General features: G+C 43.1%; 1 protein-coding gene across 2 annotated transcripts in view; it reads right to left on the reverse strand.

The window, feature by feature from the left end:
- DMTF1 (cyclin D binding myb like transcription factor 1) overlaps positions 1–23,326 on the reverse strand; it is a 45,295-nt gene that overhangs the window by 19,685 nt on the left and 2,284 nt on the right. Inside the window, exons 2-7 of one of the 2 annotated variants that reach the window (XM_090041847.1) lie at positions 11,863–11,979; positions 10,879–10,998; positions 9,504–9,598; positions 8,642–8,756; positions 2,419–2,495; positions 477–634 (exon numbers count right to left, since the gene is read on the reverse strand). In XM_090041847.1, the coding sequence (XP_089897973.1) occupies positions 477–634; positions 2,419–2,495; positions 8,642–8,756; positions 9,504–9,598; positions 10,879–10,998; positions 11,863–11,971 (674 nt within the window). In that variant the 5' untranslated portion in view covers positions 11,972–11,979. Of the gene's footprint in view, positions 1–476; positions 635–2,418; positions 2,528–8,641; positions 8,757–9,503; positions 9,599–10,878; positions 10,999–11,862; positions 11,980–23,326 lie in introns of those variants that run through there. The other variant, XM_090041848.1, reaches the window with a different exon arrangement.

A 23,326-nucleotide genomic window follows, 5' to 3' on the forward strand; every position in this document is an offset into this window, starting at 1 on the left:
GCCAGAGTAATTCATCTCTCCACATTACAACAGCTCCACTGAACAAGACTGAAGCGCTCATGTGCGTTATTATTATTTAGATATATACATTGCTCTATTTGGCATTACATCAAGAGAACCAAAAATGAGGCAGTGAGATCTTCTTTCACTAGACTCAAGAAACCACACAGCTATGGCCTCTACTCTTGCCTCTAAACTAAGTTTTACGAGAGCAAATTATTTATGTTGCAAACCAACTCAGTGCCCTCTCATCTTTGTTACCATGAACCACTACAAAATCATGAGATTACAGATACTGTATTTTACTGACTAGGAGGAATTTGCTCCATGTCATTTTAAGTTCCAGAAGTTCTAGTTTCCCTTCCTCCATAGTCTTACTTCACACATCATTCATAATGGTCAAAGTGCATGTCAAAAAATTAGCACATGACCTTAATCATACCAATCAAGCCACGGAGCATTAGAGGCTTTCATACTTTCCAACATGGTTCCGATCATCATACATGCGAAGAACTCTTCTATAAACAGCAAAGAGAGGCCGGTTCAGCCCCCACGCTATGGTTCTGTAGAAATCCTTCCTTTCATCTTTTGACATCTCAAAGATGATTTCAGTGGCATCTTTTATTCCACGAGCCTAGGCAGATTACAGATGTAGGGAGACTTTATAAAAAAGCACCAAATAAAGTTGGCTTTCATAAATAACAAGCAGAACTTTTAAAGATCAGAAGTCCAGATTATGAATTTTGAACGTGGACTCCCCAATTAGGTATAAGTACCTTATTTATCCAAAGAAGTGCAGAACACTCCTGCATATCAAATCAATTATTTAGAAGCCCAAATATGTAAAAAAAGTGCCCATTATCTATCCAAGCTTGAAAATTCTGGTAACTATGTAATTAGCACTTAAAGAGCAACATCAAATCTACAAACATCATGCAAATTTTAAATTAGCACAGTTGGTGGGCTACACGTGACTACATCACTATAGCAATGTGCTATGGTGCCATAGTGTTAGCGGTCAAAAACCATGACACTGCAGCTACAGTGCTGTAGCAATGTGCTCCCTAGTTATAGCACGGTGCTACAATGACATAGCAACTAAAAATAACTGGGTGCGGTGCACACGGCACAGGATTGGCTATTACAGCGCTGTCATTTAGCACTTCCAAAAGGAAGTACTAAATGATGGTGTAGTAACAAATGTGCTGTAGGGACATGTGTAGACACGCCTGGTGTCTCCCACAAGGTTTTGTTAAGAAAAAACAGCTGCACAAGGAACGTGAAGAAACATTTTAGTATATAAATATAAAAAAAATTTTAAGGATAAAAATATTCTTTATTCCTTTACAAAAGACAAATGCCATAGCATTGCTATAGTGTAGGGATGGCTACCCTGTAGCATGAGTGCTACAAATGGCACATGTAGCCACTCTGTGGCATGCGGCAGATCAGCAAGGGAACAGCCAGTACAGCAGAATATGTAGCAGAAAGCAGAGCAGGAGATCAGGCAGGAAGCACAAGGCAGAAAGCAGAGGAGGAAATTGGGCAGGGAACACAAAATAGGGAGCAGAAAGCAGAGCAACAGACTGGGCAGAGGAAGGGGATCAGAGTGGTACTCTGGGAAGGTGGAAGGCTAACTTGTGGCATTGCCTGCCAAAAAAGGTGGGCCCCCCACACTGCTATAGTACATAAAAACTAGAAGAGAAAATTCCTGGTAAAACTGACCAGTTTGCTTAACTTTGGTACTTTAGTTTAGTTACCCAAGATGAGCAAACAACATAAATGGGAAAAGTACAGTCAATTACATTTTAACAAATATTTCAGCGTCGATTCAGAGGTTTATAAGTAATTCACGAAGGACAGAGTGCTTTATCAATTTGGCCAGATTAAAAAAAATAAAAAATTAATCACCTCTATTTCTACATCCACACAAGTCTCTGTGTATAAATTTAAATACCAATGCAACTAGGCAATCATACCGAAATGAATGCTGAGATGTTCAAAGGTGTGCTAACAGAGGCTGTTTCCAGCCCCCACCTTGTAGCTTTAAGTACTTCTTCTGATGTCACCATGATTTCCAGGAAGTTTACATGTGCTCAAACAGATTATGCCACTTGAGCATCTTGATGGGCAATTTTAAAACAAGATGTTCTAAATTTGCAAGTGCAAATATGAAGTGCTGCAAAAAGATCTGACCTGGTCTTAAACTCCAGCTATGGGTACAATAAATATAGTTATACTTAAAAACTGTATACATAGAAACATTTTTATTATATTTCAAACAAGTTGTAGGCAATCTTACTATATGCTGTTCAGGACAGATTATTTGCATACTTTAGGGAAGTTCTACAGAAAGCAAGTTTTAAATAACGCAGGGCAGAGCCAGTGCAACCAGTTTAATTATGCTGTAAAACATACCTTTAAATAACGTTCAATGTTACTCATCAAAATGTCAATTTCTTCCTTTGACCACATTCCCTGCTTCCATTTATGGCCTTCAAAGAGCAAAGACAAACTAATCACAATTCTGAAAACCAGCATGGTAGAGGAAAAAAAATCAAAGGCAGAAAGCAATTAAAAAAGGGAAAAGATGGAAGAGTCACAAACTAAATAGAACAGAGAAATTATTTATAATTTACAAACAAACAACCCATTTCTGAGTTTGAGATCTGTTGTTGTCAATGTTAAATATTCAAAAATTATACACTGGGCGTCCAAAATCAAAATGTTAGCTTACAAAATAATAACACGGTTTTGTTTGTTTGCTTTTTTTAATGAAAAGATGAAACCTCTTTCTATTTTCCTTCTGGTTTTCAAATCATTAGGATGCTCCCATTCCTATTTTTAAGTTTTCCTCTGCAACTGCAAGGACTAAAGACTTGCTTTTTAAAAAATGAAATCAGAAATTCTCTGAAGTTTCAATGGGAACTGGCAGCTGGCACTTAAAAGAAAATACAACCGATGATAAAACTAAAAGAGTTGGCAACTCCACAGCCTCATGTTACATATCACTGCCTGATCTGGGTGCGCCCCATACAGGTAAGGGGAATAAGCTCAGTGATTAAGAGTGTTGGCAGCACTGGGTCCTCGGTCTTTAATTATGTGCACTGGGAGTTCTCCAGGTGACAGTTAAGAGATAGACCCCACTGTGTGCACAGGATTTCTCAAATAGAAAATGTCAAATCAATAAAAGCAAACCATATTTGGTAATCTCCTGGCCAAATAAGTTTTACAAGTCAAAACAATCCATCACTTTGATTCAGATAAGGCTGCAATCCTTAAACACTGTGATCCAGTAGCAAAATGAAGTGAAAAATAACCTCCTCTGTTCTTTTATTTATTAAAAACCTGCTTCTCATTCTCACACCATATAGTGGCAGATCTACTCATGGCAGATCCCTCATAATTAAGGATGTGCTAGTGACCCACTTCAGGTATTGGTGCATGCTGGCAACATGTCCAGCTGCTTAGAAAACCTGTGTATTTCCTTTTTGGGATGCTAATTGCCAGCTAGCTAATTTGGAGACAGAATCTGTCGAAGAAATTTTGTTTAAACCTAATTATAAGAAGAAGCATAGCCATTACTGCTAATTCTGTTCCTGCTGCGTAAGAGTGTTCTTTCCTAATGCCCCATGGCCCTAAGCTTTTTCTCTCCCCAAAGCAAGCTACAGAGAGATCCATGAGGTTCCAAAGGTAAAATACACTTGTTTCATAGTTTCATAGTTTCTAGGGTTGGAAGGGACCTAAGTAGATCATCTAGTCCGACCCCCTGCCATGGCAGGAAAGAGTACTGGGGGTCAAACGACCCCAGCAAGGTGTTCATCTAACCTCCTCTTAAAAACCCCCAGGGTAGGAGCCTGCAGCACTTCCCTTGGAAGTTGGTTCCAGACCCTAGCCGCCCTGACCGTGAAGTAGCGCCTCCTGATATCTAACCTAAACCTACCCTCCGCCAGCTTGTGACCGTTATTCCTGGTCACTCCTGGCAGCGCACGGGGGAACAGGGACTCCCCCAATACCTGCTGATCCCCCCGACTAGTTTATAACAGGCCACTAGATCCCCCCTCAGCCTTCTCTTGCAGAGGCTGAACAGGTTCAGGTCCCTCAGCCTCTCCTCATGAGGCCTGCCCTGCTGTCCCCTGATCATGCGAGTGGCCTCCTCTGGACCCTCTCCATGCTGTCGACATCCCTCTTGAAGTGCGGTGCCCAGAACTGGACGCAGTACTCCAGCTGTGGCCTGACCAGTGCTGCACAGAGGGGGAGGATCACCTCCTTGGACCTGCTCGAGATGCATCTGTGGATGCATGACAAGGTGTGGTTGGCCTTCCTGACTGCCTCCCCACACTGCTGGCCCATGTTTATCTTGGAGTCAGTGATGACCCCAAGATCCTTTTCTGCCTCCGTGCTGACAAGAGGGGAGTTCCCCAACCTGTAAGTATGGTGCCGGTTGTTCCTCTCCAGGTGCATCACTTTGCACTTGTCTGTGTTGAATCCCATCCTATTCTCGTCCGCCCACCCTTGTAACCTGTCTAGGTCCGACTGCAGTCTGTTGCTTCCTTCTAGCGTGCCCACGTCCCCCCACATCTTAGTGTTATCAGCAAATCTGAACAGGGTGCTTTTCACCCCCTCGTCCAAGTCACTGATGAAGATGTTGAACAGCGTGGGCCTGAGGACCGAGCCCTGCGGGACCCCACTGCCCACGTCCCTCCAGGTTGAGAAGGACCCATCCACTACCACCCTCTGGGTGCAGCCCTCCAGCCAGTTGGTGACCCATTTGACTGTGTGGGTGTCAACACTGCAGTCCCCCATTTTATTGATGAGAACAGGGTGAGAGACAGTGTCGAAAGCCTTCCGGAAGTCCAGGAACTACCCCTGCATCTAATGATTTGGTGATCTGATTGTAAAAGGCCACCAGGTTGGTCTGACAGGACCTGCCACTGATGAACCCGTGTTGGTTGCCCCTAAGCATGCAGTCCCCAGCTGGCCCCTTGTGGATGTGTGCCAGAATAATTTTCTCAAACAGCTTGCCTAGGATTGAGGTAAGACTAACTGGCCTATAATTTCCCGTGTCCTCCTTCTTCCCCTTTTTGAAGATGGGAACCATGCTGGCCCTCTTCCAGTCCTCCGGCACCACACCAGAGCACCACGAGTGCTCGTAAAGCCATGCCAGGGGTCCTGCAATGACCTCGGCCAATTCCTTTAGAACTCTAGGGTGGAGATCGTCTGGACCAGCTGATTCGAATATATCAGTCCCTCCAGAAGTTCCCTAACTAGTTCCTCACTAACCCGTGTGTGCCTCCTCTGGGGCCTGAGGGGGGCCCAGCAGGGAGATGACTGTTCTGGTCTCTACTTAGGAAGATGGAAGCAAAGAATTCGTTAAACATGTTAGTATGTAGTTAAAAGTCTTTGACATTAACACTTCCATCAGAGCACAGGAACCAACGTAAAGAAAAAGAGCTAGTCTTGCTGTGATACATCCTCTAATAATTATATGAAGAAAGGAACTGTATTATGCTTTTGCTGTATGATATATGCCTACTTATAATTTTCATATAATTTGTCAGAGGGCTTGAAAAACATATTAGACACCTACCTAGTAGTGAAAAGTGAATGTAAAGATGGCAGCACACACTGCCTATATGAGTAACACAGGCTCCATCTTTTTGCTATGTGAACGAAAGGGATTGGGACGCCTAGAATGGTGTTGTTTCTGACACAAAGTGGAGACCTTCAAGCAGCGTCCAGCTAGTAGGTCAGAGTTTACAATTTTTTTAATATTATGCAGTGTGTTTTATTAGAAAGATTATCTCCAGCAACACCTCCCTTTCCAGTTACCAAGCACACAGACCACACTCTCATCAATCCACAAATACATAAGCCACCCGCAATTTGCAATAACATGCCTGTGAGAAAGTAATATGAAAGAAGATTTAGTGTATTTTTTCTTTTAATGACACATAACTGCTGAAAATGAGGACACCCAGTAGTATGTGACTAGCCAACTCTCTGTCAAAGTCCCAGCAAGAACTCTTACAGTCACAATTTGGGAAACACTGCTTTAGGGCAGAAGATTTTGATATATGTGAAGTAGGAGCATAAGCCCTCTGTTCCACCCCACTCACCATCCTAACGCCTACCAAGTTGTTGCAAAATTCAAGTCATTCACTTACAATCTGTGCACATCTTTTGACGTGGATTGTCTGTGTAGCCAGTGCACAAAATGGACTCTGAGGTAAGCTGCTGGAAATTTCAGCTCTCTCAAAATGTGAATTAAAGGAGTGGCTTCTTCAACGATTTACAAAGATTTTTTTTAAATTTCTTTCAGGTGTTGTTACTACTACTACTACTTAATGTTCCCGCCTCATGAATGCTTTACCACACAGTAGAGCAAATGACTGGGAGCGTACAGACAAGACCGTGTGACATCAGTACTGCGCAGTAGTAACGAGCTACTGAACAATATTTCACTGCTACTGCACAGTCATTTTGTACTTACTTATGCAAGTAATAACTACGCAGTAACAACTGTGCAGTCTGCTGCTCATGTAGATACAAGTAGCATCTGCAAATGCAAGCAGCAAATTAACTGATGATTAATTACTGTGAAATAAGGCACATTTAGATTGCTCCCAGCCCCCAGGAACTGCCTGCTGCAGGGGTGGGCTCCACTCCTGAAGCTTGGGCAGGGACAACATCCCCTGACCCAGCAGCAGGAAGCTCCTAGCCTCTGCCTCACAATTGCAGAGAGGGGCTGGGAGACTGCTCCATTCCAGCTCTGCCACCACAGAGCAGGGGCTAAGAGCTCCCTGCACAGGGCGAGTCCCCGCTTAGCCTGAAGCTGGCTGGGACCTGTCCCAGACCAGGACAGTTCCCAGCCAGTCCCACGCTGCGTAGGGAAATGTGCACGTGCAGCCATCCCCACGCAGCCTGGCAACTGTCCTGGTTTGGGGCAGGTCCCAGCTCGCAGCTTTTTCCCATCTTTGTGCCCTGATTGGGTGATCAAGGTATAGGGCTTGGAACGAGCTGCAGGGGAGGGGCAGGTCCCAGCCCCCTGCCCCGATTCACCGGTTGGGCAGCTAGCAGCGAGCCCCCAGCTACGTGGGGAATCCCTGCCCAGCTGGGGGCTCACTGCTAGCTCCCCCACCGGCAGATTGAGGCAGGGGGCTGAGACCTGCCCCTCCCTCACAATTTTTCCAAGCCTCCTGTTCCCGATTGAAGAGACAGGGCCAAACGGTCCTTGCTGTCAGGGCAGGGGCACGTTGTCCCTGCCTGGGCTGGGCTGTGCCACCTGAGCCCACCCTGGCAGCTAGCAGCAGTAAACAATCCCCCAGCCCCCACAAGGAGACAACTGTCTTTTGGCCCTGTGCTCCCTGTCAGCCCCTGGGCTAGCATCCAGAGGGAGCTCTTCCTCCTTGCTGCTGCAGGTAGCCAGTGCAGGGCCAAATGGGTTGGAAGCAGACTCCTGCCAGGAGCTGCAAATCTGCTCCCAAATGGGCACATGTGTAGACACCTGCCCAGGGTGGGTTTACTCCAGAGCAATTACTCTGGAGTAAACCTGTCCAGCTTGTAATCTTGTAGACATACCCACATAATGTGGCTGCTCATTTCTCCCTGCCATCAACTTCTGAGTCTCCCATTCCCACTCTCCTAGCACTGCTCTTCTTTTACCTTCTCCCTCTTCAGATCACTGAAAGAGAGCAGGTCAGAAAAAGTCAATTTGTTTCTATGAAAAGTTATGAAGGAAAACCATTTTTATTTTGTTCAAAAAGTCTCAAAACAGTTCTTATTTAGAACTGGTTTCAAAAGTGTTTTGTTTTTCTGTCCTGTTTTTCCAATGAAAGAGAGAGGGGGAAGAAAGTGCCAGAACTATTTTGTTTGTTACCCGAGAGAAAAAATAGCATATCCTTGGAAAGGTTATTTTTTTCTGAAAAAACATCCATGAAAATTTTCATCCTGCTGTGACACAGAGCAGTGCATGCTGCAGAGCACTACAACACTCAGCTTAACTCCTGTGAAGCTTTTAAAAGGTCTTCATTCTTTTCAGAACAAAAAAAGACTTGTGATGCTATACAGGAGGGTCTCTTGAGGTAATCGCCACCCTTAGAATTAATGCCATGCTTGGAAGCTTTCCAACATTAGTTCCTTCTCTTTAAAAGAAAGCTACATTTGAGCTCTGCCTTTCTCCTTCTCCATCAGGAGTGAAAAAAAGAGAGAGGGACTAAGAACATATTTTTGGTACAATCACAAGTGCAGGATTCATTTAGCATTAATTTTAGCTAGGAAAGTAAGAGTAAAGCCAAATTAAGTAGGCCATTTATATATAGCATAAATCAATATTTTCATAACTACTTGTACCATACACTTCAATATGCTTATGCTGCAACTTTGCCCTCTCCATTCTTGATCTCGCCCTTTGTCTGGGACATAGGAGGACTTGCTTTTTCCCATTATAGAAAGTAACTATTTCTAGTTTTAGGCTTGGCTCTACTTATTTCCATTAACAAAATAGGCACAGACCCTGCACCAGAAAACTGGTTATTTTATGCAGTATATGAAGTGCTTGCACGTAACTTGCTACACATATCAGCTCAGCTTTCTGCATACAGGGGTGGAGAGGGCAGGGATCTGGGGCTAAATACCCTACCTTTATTTGTTAGGGAATCTTTATCCTCTTTGGTTGTAAACCAGGCTTGACTAACAGCGGACACTTCTTCATTGCCTAGAGGGGAGTTTTCATCCAGCTGCTCATTCTGAAGAATCTTGAAAGATTAATTGAAGAGATTTTATTAACTGATTTAACATTTATTCCCTCATCTTGAATTTAATATGCAATACTTAGCAAGCAGACAACATGCAGAAGAAAGATGGACATGTCACATTAGTTCACATTACTGGCTGCCAAGACAGCATCCTTTCCAAAACAAAATGCACCAACAGGATGTTTTCCTTTTTTAAGCAGCACAAACAGAATTAACAAAATGTACTGACCTAACTATTAATGGTGTTTTGCGTATTAATTAGACAATCTCGCTTGTACAGCTCCAACTGAATATAATACCAAGATATTCCACTGAAGCCAACCAGAAAGAACAGGACCCAATGTCTGTAAACCACTTAAGACGTGTAAAGTATTCTATGAGGGCAGAGGATGATTACTAGGCCAAAACATTTCTCTGTCTTGACAGTGGGCCCATTTGAAAGTTAAAAACTCTAATTTTTGCGGCTCACCATAAAACAAATCACTGCATGTACATTATGCCTACTATATGTACCCCCTTTTGGGACTAGAAATTAACTCAAAATCATATTTTTCTTATTAAAACATGTAACTTGTATTTTTAGTGGAAGATCCTCTAAAAAGACCAGTGTCACACTGTATCAGTTTTATTTTTTAAAAAGGGTATACATCCCCACTTCAATCAAACATTGTGCTTCTTAAATTAAGGTGCATGCATAGATGACAATTTATTAAAAGACACTGCAGCAAATTTGAAGCTTTACTGTACCTGGATCTGAGTAACAGTTCCTTCATTAATCTCATCATCAGCTACCTCAGTTGTAGCAGTCATAGTCACCTCAAAGCTCGGATCATTTTCTGAAACTTGAAAACAACTCAATTAGTAGCCTGGCTCACTTCTGGAATAGTACAGGATTTACAGACTATAATTGCTCTACAAATTTCTGTACAGCTGGGCTCCAGCATGCGTTTTTTTGTCATAGAAAAACCACTACAATGCTTGCTACCAGTACTCATTATGAAACACAAATAAATGCTTTCAGAACCAAGGCAGTTATAAAGCAGTTATACCAAGCTCTCACTATACTTAAGCTGCAACACTAAATGTGAAACAAAATTAGTGTTAATTTGGTACATACAGGACAGTATGAGAGCTTAATTTTCCTGCTCTGGTTTATTTTTATTACTCTCACATACAGGACTTTCCATTTTTACCAGGAGAATTGCTCCACTCTTGGTAGATACTATGGGTGTAGAGACGTTTCAGCATTTTCTCCCTGAGAAAAAAATAGTGGTTCTGGAAGAAGAAACCTAATTCCAACCAGACAGAAATCACTCCTGGGAGTTTCTCCTGAGAGAATAAATGTCTGGACACTTTCCTGCATCTCAACTCCTCAGCTCCTGTGCCTTCTGGAGACTGGGGTCACTGAGGTCTGGAAAAGATGTTGGGGGTAGCTGCTCCTGCCCCAGGAAGAGAAAGGAGATGCAGCCACCAGCTGTTACTTATTAGTTTCTCTCACACTGGAGTCTTCAGAGTGAGAAACTGGCAGGAGGCTTCATCCTGCTGCTCAGTCTACTTGGCTCTCAGTGCCTGGGAGCTGAGCAGAGGGAGCAACACTGCAAGTCACCTGTCCATTTCTCACTCCAGAATTTCCAGTTTGAAAAGCAGACAGGTAGCTCTGCTCTGCTACTCCAGCCCCCACAGGAACAGGAGGACTGGATCATCTCATGCTTTCCCCAGATCAGGATCTTAAGCACCATGTTATCTACTAAGAATATGCAGACCTTTCCTTGAGACTTCAGGATACAGACCTGTTCCGTTTGGTCATAAAATATTCCAAAAGCTTTTGTAAGAATACATTGCCTGTTGTGGCATTTCTCCCAACTTCTCCTTCTTCATGCTAGCTAGTTGCTGTCCTCTTTCCAAGGGGCATATACGGTTTGTTGTAAAGTATACTATGACCTATACGGGTAATAGGTGGTGCATGTAAAATATTGATAAATTTGAAAATAAAATATTCGCAAATCTTCTAAAATCAATGTGTCCAATGTACTCACTTCAACTACTACCACATAAATGCTTGTGCCAAGAGTACAAGAATACGCATATAACCATACACTTTGATTAACATTCAGCAACTTACTTGGAACGGCAACAACAGAAATGCATGGAGTGGAATCATCAATACTCTGATCATCCTCTGATAAGCAAAGCCTCTTGTGTGGAGGTTCAGTGCTGCCTTCAGAATCTACTTCATCAGCTTCTATCCATAAAAACACAACCACAGTCCTTTGTATTAACATACAGCATTGCCAAGAAAAACCCAATGCTGCTGACCAAAACACAACGCTGAAGCTAAAAACAAAGACAAGGAGGCTTGACTCGGTGCTTTGCTATCATATGTGTTCTTGGCACAAATTATTACTTGCTCAGTTTAAGTGCTTCCTTTAATACCTACATGGAAATTTAGTCTGCTGGTAGATACCACTGTTACTGAATTACCTTGTTCCAAAAACAAAGGAAAACTCAAGAGTATGCATGAATTTAAAACTTAGAACATAAGTAGTTCCATTTAGGCCAGTTAGGGCATTGCTTAAAATTAAACGTGCATGTAAATTATTGGGAGACTTGAAGATTATGATGTGTAAGCAACAAATGTCAAATCTATATTTTTAAAATAGTATTTTTTATAAAGCAGCAGTCAAAGGCATAAAAGACGCTGTACAACCTTCAGGAAATTATTATAATAATAACTGGTTTAATGGACCAAACGCCAGCCACCTAGTAACAAAAGAGGGAAGGAGGGGGAAAAGGAGGCGGGGATGGAAAGAAATCAAGTAGAAAGGAAACTGTATGAAAAATAGCACAGCAAAGTAAATCAAGAAAATGCTCTCAAACTGAAAGACCTTGTCCAGAGTTTTGACAATAGCACAAGAGGCTCTGGATGGAGATCCCAGAATACAAAAAAGCCTAAGGGAAAACTAAATGAACCTTAACTCAACTGATTTCATCTGACCGGTGGGAGGGGGGAGGGCACAGGAGCTAATGGCAGGAAAGTTTGAAAATGGTCTTAAAATACAGAACTAACAAAAGAGAGAGTACATATGCTGCCAAGTGTTCTCTATACCATTCTGAGGGCAATGAAGAATAAGATTCCCGTCAGTATCCTGGGTCAAAGTCACGGAGTTTACGGTTTCTACTGTCACTGTGTCAGACTCTTCTTCAACTGTGCTCATACTCAAACCTGAAAAAAACCCACAAAATACATTAGTCTTCTATGTGCAGACACCTACTCTGAATATGCAGAACATTAAGCATGAGACAAACAGTAAGAAGCACAAAACTCCTCTAGGGAATAAGGATATCTGCATCCTAATGACTCAATGAGGAGCCACGTGTGGCATAAGCAAGTCTGGGGCTTGAAAAATGTACTTGCCATGAATTGTCATGAATGCTCAGACACCATCTCATGCCATTCTTGCTTTCCCGACCATTTGTGAAAATGAAAGACAATTTCAAAGCGAGGCAGGCTTCAAATGCTCCAAACTTCACCAGTTGTACACACTTGCCATTTTGAGAAGAGCAAGGCTCTGCTCAAATCCATTGGATGATTGTTTATTTCCTTGCTTAGGGGAAATATTTAGTCTGATACATCAGGAGACTAATAAGAAATGAAAAAAGATCTAAGGATCCAATATTATCTAATCAATCTTCTTGCTAGCGAATAATTTTTTCATACGGTATACTTTCTATTATTTTAATCCAATCTAATTGCATAAGTTCCAAGCAATGAGTTTTCCAGAATCCTCTTCAAGAGACTATTTCACAGTCTAATCTAAAGCATCTATATATGTCAGGAAGTTCTGATACACAAGTACAAATTTCCACTCTTAAATTTTATCTTCCTTACAACTCTAGGTGCCAGCCAAAAAAATTGTCTCCTCTCTTGATTTTTGCATCCTTTAAACACGCAGAGACTATTTTCACATTGTATCTTTCAGTCCCTGCAAACTACAGGCAAGTATTCCTTTTGTGGGCCCCAATTCTGTAAAGACGTCATATTTTCTCATACAACACTTTCCTGCAAATAAGACATGCACCTTGTTTTTGGAAGACAGAATTAAAGAGAAAAATAATGTTCCTTACCATAAATACCACAAAGTACAGTATTTTCACAGAGAAATCACAGGCAGCTGCAGTGGAGATGGCAGGTGGGGAAGAAGACACAAAAACCTGTGGTTGCTCTGTTAAGCCCCTACCTACAAGACATGGTGCTCACCCTGCCCAAGAAACAGGTCCAGACAATTCAGCTCCAAAAGAATCAGACTTTCAGCTGCGCAGCCAAACTACCCAACCTGTTTCTCAAGCTGGGCAGGACCTCAGCAACCTTGGCAGGTGCTACTTGCTACCTACTCAGCTCAAAAAATACATGGGAAGTTTGGCTCCCACAGGATCAGGCTCTCTGCTCCTTGCATTTCCTCATTTAAAACCAACACTCCAATTTCAAACAGCTGATTTTTAGGGGAAAAGGTGAGTGTCATAGGCAGGTGAATGCAGTATGACTAAATCTCTAAAAATAATTGTGTGCCTAAATCTTTGCAGGACAGGACCTTACTTTGTCCTCAGAAAGAAATTCCTGTGGTTCCTTCATCATTTGTGTTGCTCCTCTTCAGATTTATTCCAGTTTGCTCTTTGTAGTAATATAGTGCCTAAACATTAATATTCTAGCTGTAGTCATACCAGAGTACTAATGAGGGGGCAGTTATTCCCTGAAATACAACATGGTTTATGCAGCCAAAAGTTAAACAGCATTACAAACTCATTCATTCACCATTCATTTGCACTCCCCATTAACAGCTGCTTCTCAGATTTCTCCATCCCATTGTGTATCTGTTATTATCCCTCAGATGTATTAGCTTTTGTTTCCTCAAATCTTGTCATCTTTCTGTCCATGTTTCTAAGTTCCCCCATGGCTGTTTGGGGTTTTTTTTATATGATCTACCTGTACCTGTCTAATATTTCTCATTTGAAAAATTATTAGGATAATTACTCTTTAATTAAGATGTTAAACAGACCACATCTAGAAGGTCAATTTCATTAACAAAAGTATATTTTGTAACAAATAAACTTAAAATGGTAATTGTGAAATAGTTTCATTAATTCAAATCTACATCAATCTATGGCTTGAGGTCATCTATAACATATCATGCACATAATTAATAAGCTGTTGCTAAATGTTTTCTATTACTTTGAAGGTACCCAGGTTGATATATGCAGGCAGGTGCTAAAATTAAAGGAATCTGATGGGGGGGAAATAATCTAGGCTGTGGCACTGTAAGAGTGAATTCAATGGCAGTGTTGGGTGAATGCCGAAAATCCCATCCCACTACCAAGTCGAAAAGCCCAATGATCTGTTCAAATTTTTAGTGGACAGTCCCTTCTCTCAGACCCACCCAAGGTGGTTTACTTGGAAAATATACCACATTACCAGTTCTGAAATGTGTCTAGCAGTCTGTTAGACACAAATATTAGAAAATGCGAACTCTGCAAATAACAAATTACAGAAACTCTGTAAGAATTTCTGCACCAAGCTTATGAATGTTGAGTATTTAGGACTGGAATATAGCATTTAGCAGTCCTTGCAGGTAATCAATCCTCCCAAGCCTTGCACAGTTCTATGAAACAACAGCTGAAAGAAGTTTTTTTAAAATCTTTGTGAATGGGTGAAGGAACCACTCCTTTAACTCACGTTTTGAGAAAGGCTGCTGGGAATTTCAGCTACCTCAGAGTCCATTTTGTGCACTGACTACACAGATAAACCACGTCACAAGGAATGCACAGATTTTACGGGAATGACTCACATTTGGTATTATGGCTCTCGCAAGCTACTTTTCTCATTTCAAGTAAAAAACACAAATACTTTGTCTAACTGGTTATTGAAGACTGCCAGAAAAAAGCTGCATTGTCTTGAGGCATTAAGTTCACTGACAGACTTTATAACGAATACATCATTTTAGAAAGATTCATAAATTAAGTCAATTTTGGAACTCATTGGAAATATTCTGCTTAACAACAGCCAGTCGCTTATGCTTTAGTAACAACTGTTTTATGGGGTAAGTGATACTGGGTCCTCATGGTGAAAATTAAGCCATTGCCACTAAACTGAAAGCAGGTATCTGCTGCAAAATTGTTAAGCTATCTCTTTTGCAGGACTGGAATATACAACTTTGCCAATAATTGAGGCTAAGAAATATTGAACTTGTTTAAAAGGTGGGCTGTCCTTCCTTCAACTCAAATCTGAATATTTTGGTTTAATGTTTTGAGTGGATAAAATCAGACATCCAAGTCAGAAGACAGGTCAGCAGGATAATAAAAGAGGAAAACACACTAGTTGTTCCAGTGTCAGTGACAATATTATGCCACATTGCCAGTTTTTCAACTAGCAGTAGACCATCATATGGGAGCGTTAGTTACAATTCAAATGCAGTTTCCTGAAACACTATTTTATAAAACCATCAGCTATTAATATATGTTTATTCCGCCCCCAGCACCTCTCATACAGAGGCTAATAACACCTATTTTCCCTCTCACTACGAGAATCAATCCTGCTATGGTGTGAGAGAAGAGATAGGCGTGTTTATAAATGCAAATCCCAACCACATGCTTCACCAAAGGCACATTTTTATTGTTATTGGAGAGGAAGAAGTCATAATATGGGCAAAGGCAGAACAACATGTCTTTTATGGTAAGCATGTTAAACACTGCATGAAGAAAGTTATGCTTCTGTCTGCATTGCAACAAATATTCAGAACTACTCGAGAAACAAGACCTCTCTTGGAGATGAACTAAGACCCTATGCTCCAGAGTTGGCAATTTAACTTCAGAAATACAGACTTCAGAGAATATAGGGAAGTTAGCATTGCTGTCTCAATGAGACTGCTGGAAAATATTGGAGGCATTCATACTCCACATATTTATTATTGCTTCACAAATAAGCAACAGCAGCCATAAAGGGAACTCTACAGGAGTTAATAATGTCTAGAGTTGCACCTACTTCCACTGGGACAGTAACATGGATATCTTCAGAGTCAGCTAAAAATGATTTATGGCATCTTTCAAAAGCCTCTGCTATTCAAAATCTATCATAAAACCCTACACATAACCCAATCCTCAGGACTCATACAAGGCAAGATGAAATGCTCCTGCTTATTGCCCAACATAAAGCACAGATACAACATACATTACAGTCTGCCTTTCCTGGCAACTACCACCCACCACAAGAATGATTTACCCCACTGCTCAGGTCAAAAGCAAAAAACTCAGGGTAAAGGATGCTGCTTTGAGGCACTGGATCTTCTAGTAAAAAGGCTTTTCTTTAAATTTGCTTCTTAATTAAATGCCTTTGAAAACTTTAGTGGACACTTTTTTGGATCTTAGATTGAATTCCTGATAGGAAATTCCCAAATACCAGTGATGGTTGCATTGTATTTGAGTAATGCGAGGCAATTCCTTGCAAACTACCGCTTTGTAACAGAGAGCCAGAAGGCTCCTGTCATTTGAGAGGAAACTGCAGAAGGGTGGAATAGCTCAGAAGAGCTGGCAGCTAAGGAACCAGTGACCTGCTAGCCGAGTTGTGGCCAGAAGTCAGCAATAACAGGCACAAGGGACAGAGACCCAGGCTGCTCGGGGGCTAAGTGCTGCAAACAGTAGCTAAGCAGCCACAAGGGCAGGCAGGCAAGGCTTTAGGGTGAGAATGGACACACCTGTGGGGGCTGCAGAGTCCCTGATCAAAAGGGCCTGAGCCCACACAGGTAGAGACAAGAGCTCCGAAGCAAACATGGTGCTGCTGCCCTACAGGGGAATATTACCTAGGTTAGGGGAAGGGGAAGCCTTGTTATACAGGCAGGGAGCCACTGTTTACGTTTGGACTCAGAGGGCCCTGTTAGCCAGAGGACTTACTCCATGGTTACAGTTTCAACCACTGGTTTGGGCGTAGCTGAAAAGGGAGTACAGGGAGGCCATTTTTAAGTTTGCTGACTCTCCCTATGCCTGAAGAAGGGTGTTTGTATCTGAAAGCTTTCAAAGAATATTTTTTCCCAACTATTTAGTTGGTCTAATAAAAGATGTCACATCTACCCAAAGAACCCTGTCCACGTATGTCCTTACACCAACATGGCTACAACCAACAATCCTTGATCCATTTTTAAAGTTTGCTTGCAACCCTTTCATATATTCTTGAGACCCACTTTTGGGTCACGACCTATGGGTTGAGAAACACTGGTCTAACCCATGGCAGGGTGCCACGGGCACATCAGTTTTAAGTCTTGCTGGGGGCCCTGGTTCAGGACACCATAGGCTCAGGCCTTGCAGCAATCAGAGGGGAGCTGAAGCCTAGTACAGGCAGAAGCCAGACAGGGCTTTGGGGGGCCATTTCCCAAGAGGCGCAGAGCCAGGGCAAGGGGGCCCTGAACACTCAAAGGACAGAGAGGGGACCAGGGGAACCAAAGGCAACAAAAATGCAGCCAGGACCAGGGAGGCCTGCGCACAGAAGGGCAGAGACTGGGGCCAGGGGCCAGCAGCTTAGAGACGAAGTCAGGGGCCCAGCAGCCAGGTCCAAAACAGTGGCTAAACAGCCCAGAAAGAAAGAAGGAACAAAGGCCAAGAGAGAACAGAGGTCCCAACAAGGGTCATTGATTGGACAGGCAACATCTGCAGGGCTTGGCTGTGGCTAAAAGGGGAGATGAAGAGACCACAAAATTGCCTTTAAAGCAGTGAGTAACTGGGTCATAACTTCTGAGCGGATGGGATCTTGCTCAGGGATCCTTTGGGCAGCCTCCCTCTTCTTACAAGTACATATTTACACTAAGGTGTGGCAGGTGGCCAGGAGAGGATGCTCAGAGGACAGGATGAAGCAAGTGTCACAGCTGCCCCTTGGGCTTCCCCTTTGTTACACCATCACAGCCAAAGAGCCAGGGCACTGCTGCAAAAGACATTTGATATTGGTGGTCGAGAAACTGTACTTGCTGCATGTCCTCAACTTACTACACAACAGATGCTGAAGCTGTGCTACTGAGGCTACTACTCTGCAGTTCCTTTAGTGTGCAACTCAAATCCTTCCCACAGGAAACCCACATCTACCCACAATCCACAAAGTCAAAGGGAATGGAAACTCAGTTATGCTCTTATCATTTTTACTGATCTGAAAATCAGACTTTATAATATAGTTTCTCCATTTCCAATACTGTCTTCATTCTTGTATAATTTTGTTCTTCTTTTCCTATATTCTAAAAAAATTACACTTTTCTATATTTGTATTAAAACAAATACATTACTTCCAATTTTTTTTTAAAATTCCTACTCCCATTTGAAAATATAAATTTCCCAAAATGTATTTTCAAAGCCAAAACTCCAGAAAATTCTGAGCACATACCACTCAATATTAAACACACAATGAAGTGTGCGCTTGGTGGGAGGGAACAGACTTTTTAGGGGGGGAAAAATATAACATTGGGGGCATATAGGACAACAGTGTGGATATGTTTTATGAGTGGCTCAGAACAGATAGAGAGTACCTTTTAGTCTAATAGTCTCCTAATGAGCAACTGCCCACATTTTAGAAATGTGTTGTGTTAGGAAACACACTAACAACCTAAACCACAAATTAAAAATTGCATGCAGTAAAAACAGGGTTCTCTATGAAGCTGAATATACTGTGTGAGTTAAATGATATTTAGGAAAGATTATGTTAAAATGTTATTTTTTTAACATGTAGGTTTCAGGGATTAATTTCTCAACAAACTAGTTCCTAGAAACCTCTGGCCCAAGTGAAGTTTTCCATTACAGAAATTTCATAGTAGTCTTAATCATGATATAGAGGTATGTCTTCTCATTGAGGGCTATAATAGCTTCTGTAGAAATTATTTTGTCATGGGTGACTTCAATTACCCAGACATCTCGTGGGATGATCGTTCAGCAAAATCTGAGCAGTCGCAAAGCTACCTACTGTGCATGGATGACCTCTACCTGAGAAGTCTACAGGCCACTGAGAGGTAAAGCGCTGCCCGACCTGGTACTGCCTACTGGGGATGACCTAATCAGCAACCTAGTGATTGATGAGGGCACAGCAGCCCCCCTGGCTCTCCAGGGATCTAGCAGACCTCCCGAGGCTAAAAAGAAAGGCCTACAAAGGATGGAGGATAGGATTCACCTCCAAAGAGCAATATTATGCACTGGTCTGGTCCAGCAGGGAGCAAACCAGGAAAGCCAAGGCTGCAACTGAACTCCAACTAGCTTTGAGGATCGAGGACAATAAAAAGTCCTTTTTCAGATATATGGGGAGCCAGAGGAAAAGCAAGGGCAACACTGGACCCCTGCTGAACCAGATGGGACAACTGACAATTGACGCCCAGGAAAAAGCCAACGTATTAAATGGGTACTTTGTGTCAGTCTTTCATCAGTCCCATGGGACACCCGAGCCCGCTACAGGACAGGGAGGTCAGGTGAGGGAGATCCCCTGCCCTCCATCAATGCTGACCTCGTGAAGGAACATCTTGAGAAGCTGGATACCTTCAAGTCAGCCAGCCCTGACAATCTACACCCCAGGGTGCACAAGAAGCTGGCGAGCATCATAGCCCAGCCTCTGGCATGGATCTTTGAAAACTCCTGGCACTCTGGTGTAGTGCCCGAAGACTGGAGGAAGGCCAATGTGGTGCCGATCTTCAAGAAAGGGAGGAAAGTGGATCTGGCAAACTACAGGCCCATCAGCCTGACTTCTATCCCAGGGAAGATCTTAGAAAAGTTTATTAATGGACTGGCTGACACCAACATCCTGAGGGATAGCCAGCACGGGTTTGTTGCGGATAGGTCTTGCTTGACCAATCTCATTTCCTTCTACAACCAGGTGACCTATCACCTGGACAAGGGAGAAGAGATTGATGTCGTATATCCTGACTTCAAAAAAGCCTTCAATTTGGTATCCCATGATCACCTCTTGGCAAAACTGGCCAGTTGGGAGCTTGGGTCCACCACAGTCTGCTGGCTGGGAAATTGGCTCTGTGGTCAGACCCAGAGGGTGGTAATTAACAGAAGTCAACCGTCATGGTGTCCTGTGACCAGTGGGGTCCCCCAAAACTCCGTCCTTGGACCCATATTGTTCAACATCTTCATTAATGATGTGGACATGGGAGTCAGAAGCGGACTGGCCAAGTTTGTCGATGACACCAAACTTTGGGGCAGAGCATCCACACCAGAAGACAGGCGGGAGATCCAGGCTGACCTGGACAGGCTCAGCAAATGCACGGACAAGAACCTCGTGGTGTTTAACACTGAAAAATGCAAGGTTCTCCACCTTGGGAGGAAAAACCTGCAGCATCCTTATAAGCTTGGCAGTGCCACACTGGCTAGCACTATGGAAGAGAGAGACTTGGGGGTCATCATTGACCACAAGATGAACATAAGCCTGCAATGTGACACTTTGGCTACTAAAGCAACCAAAACACTAGCTTGCATCCATAGATGCTTCTCAAGCAAATCCCAAGACATCATTCTCCCCTTGTACTCAGCCTTGGTGAGGCTGCAGCTGGAGTACTGCGTCCAGTTCTGGGCTCCACAATTCAAAAAGGATGTGGAAAAGCTTGAGAGAGTCCAGAGAAGAGCCACGCGCATGATCAACGGTCAGGAAACAGACCTTACGATGACAGGCTGAGAGCCATGGGACTCTTTAGCCTGGAAAAGCGCAGGCTCAGGGGTAATCTGATGGCCATGTATAAGTTTATCAGGTGTGACCACCGGGATCTGGGGGAATGTTTGTTCACCAGAGCGCCCCAAGGGATGACGAGGTCAAACGGTTATAAACTCCTGCAAGACCGTTTCAGGCTGGACATAAGGAAGAATTTCTTTACTGTCCAAGCCCCCAAGGTCTGGAACAGCCTGCCATCGGAGGTGGTTCAAGCACCTACATTGAATACCTTCAAGAGTAAATTGGATGCTTATCTTGCTGGGATCCTATGACCCCAGCTGACTTCCTGCCCTTCAGTCCGGGGGCTGGACTCAATTCTCTTCCAAGGTCCCTTCCAGCCCTAAAGTCTATGAAATATATGAAATAGGCTCTCAGGTTTACTCAGAACTGACAGCACAGGGAAACAAGATCATAACATGACCGATACCACCTCCATTTAAAGAAAGCATATTTTTCCACCAAAAATCCTGTAAGATGAGAAATCCATCTACAATCATCAGAACAGTTTGTATTGCTCAAGCTGTGCACAAACATGTCTAGTTGAAAAAGAAAAATGCCAGCTTCTTGCTTACACTGAACAGCCAGGTGAAGCCAAACACAGCGTGTATTATAGCAACATCACAAATGGACCAGGTAAGTATTTCAGTTCATAAAATCTATCACAAGGAAATGAGCATGAACACCTTTAAGGCACAGGGAGAAAAGGGAGGCAGAGAAATCAGTCTGACAAGCAGATTGTGCATAACAGTTTCTTTATGAAGCTCAATCCACATCAAGATTTATTCAGGTGGCTTGGTATAAAATATACAGTTCTGAGTAAGATGGCGGCAGAGTTCCAAATTATGCTTTACTTGTCAGTGAAACACTGACAGAGATGGATTATCACAGAACTAGAAGATGTATAATAGGCCAAACTTCTCATTTACATTAGTATAATTTTGGCAGAATTCACTGAAGTCAAGGAGTGTAGGTTGTAGCCATGTTTGACTAAGGACATACGCAGACAAGGTTCTTTGGGTAAATCTGATATCTTTTAGACCGAGTTATCTAATAAAAGATATCAGATTTACCCAAAGAACCTTGTCTGCCTGAAGTCAAGGAGGTATTCTTGAAATGCCAGATAAAATACTGATCTGACACACAAGTCATTTTTATAAATGTGTGTGAAGGGAGCTGACCCAATCGCAGAAGAGCCAGGAGTCCGGCTCCCCGATCCTGTTCCTCTGCACAACGGAGCTGCTCGCCCAGGAGAGACCCCAGGATCCAGGGAATACATGTGTCAAGTAGGGGCAGGGCAGAAATGAAGATCCTGACCTACATGAGACACCTCAGCATCCTATGCAGTGATAAGGGGTCGGAGGAGAAGGTGCTGCATCACACAGGTGTATGGGACAGCTGCAGAGACAACACTGAACGTGAACAAGAACACATGCCTGGCGCTGGGAGAGCTTGGGACCCGATGGCTGCGGAGTTTTCCATTCCCAAAGAGGAGGATGAAGATAGACTTTGACCCAGAGCTGATACACCAGAAGGCTGAGGACAAGACCACAGCCATAGTCAAGCACAGCTTAGGACTGTGGAATTTGTGCCACTTCTTAATAGAAGGGCTCTCATGGGGGTGGTGCTGCTACTGTTGCTTCTTCTGTACATGACACTGGTCTTCACACCCTCACAGCAGACCATGTGCAGGATCCAAAGGGACATGTGCATCTTTTTTTCTCTAGATGGGAAAAGTCAACTAGAACCACCCTGTCCAGAACAAAACTGGCTGGGAGCCAGGGTTTTCCAGACATGCTGATGTTCTTTTGAGCAAGGTACATGAGCCTTGCCTATAAGCTGGTGGTCCGGGAAGGGACCAAGGCAGCAAGCTCTGTCCAGTATTTTGCAGGTCTGCCGCAACACTGGTGGGTGCACACAGTGCCCAGAACACACCTGCGGGCCTGGAAACCTGACCCTGGAGTTTTTTCCAACCATTATGAGCTCAAAGATGAGGCTCCAGAGGCTCTGCTGAACCATCATGAGCTATAAACAGTGGTTAGGGCAAGCTAAGTGAGCATGCTCCCGAGCAACAGCTCCAAGTCTGCGTGGGAAAGGATTTTCAACAAGGGCCTACAGAAAGCATGCAGGGACCTCAACTGGCAGACAGCCCACCAACTACTCCCAGTGCGAGCACTACAGCACAGCACAGGTGGGGGACCCAGACAGACCTGCCCAGGGGTAGAAATGATCAACCACTCGCTCTGGGTGAACAAACTATAACTCTACTTCCAGGAATGGAGGAAGACGAAGGGGAAAGAGAGGCAGAGACCAATAGAAGAGGAAGACACAGCACACTGTATTTTGTGACACAAGCACAGAAGATGACTCCTGAAGACCTGTGGCATCATGAATGTGGACTGGGAAAGTAAAAGGGAAGGGTTGGGGTCCAGATGTGGGTTTGGGGATGGGGTGGTGAAAGGGGAAACAAGGAGATGCAGTGAGCGGCAATGGAAATGTAAACTGTCGGTGTTATATGTTGTGTAATGCTGGTGAACTGTTTGGTCACCATGTCAAACTGTACAACCAAATAACTGTCAATATATAGATGGGACTTTATTTTTAATATACGTTTTTTAAAAAATGTGAAGGAAGCATGCCTTCCCCATTCATACCAAGGGAAAACCCCATACAGGCTCTCAGGTACTCTGATGTATATGCAAGAAGAATGATAGGTTGATGTGCACTAACAAAAAAAGACATTTACATTCCATAATTTTATTAACATTTAGATAATATTTTTTCACCCTCCAATACAAAGGATTATAATAATGCCTCAAACCTTACAAGCAAGTTATTGTCATTTCAGTAGGGATGG

Source organism: Crocodylus siamensis, chromosome 4 (genome assembly GCF_052110815.1).
Source record: "Crocodylus siamensis isolate JL-2025a chromosome 4, ASM5211081v1, whole genome shotgun sequence".
NCBI lineage: Eukaryota > Metazoa > Chordata > Crocodylia > Crocodylidae > Crocodylus > Crocodylus siamensis.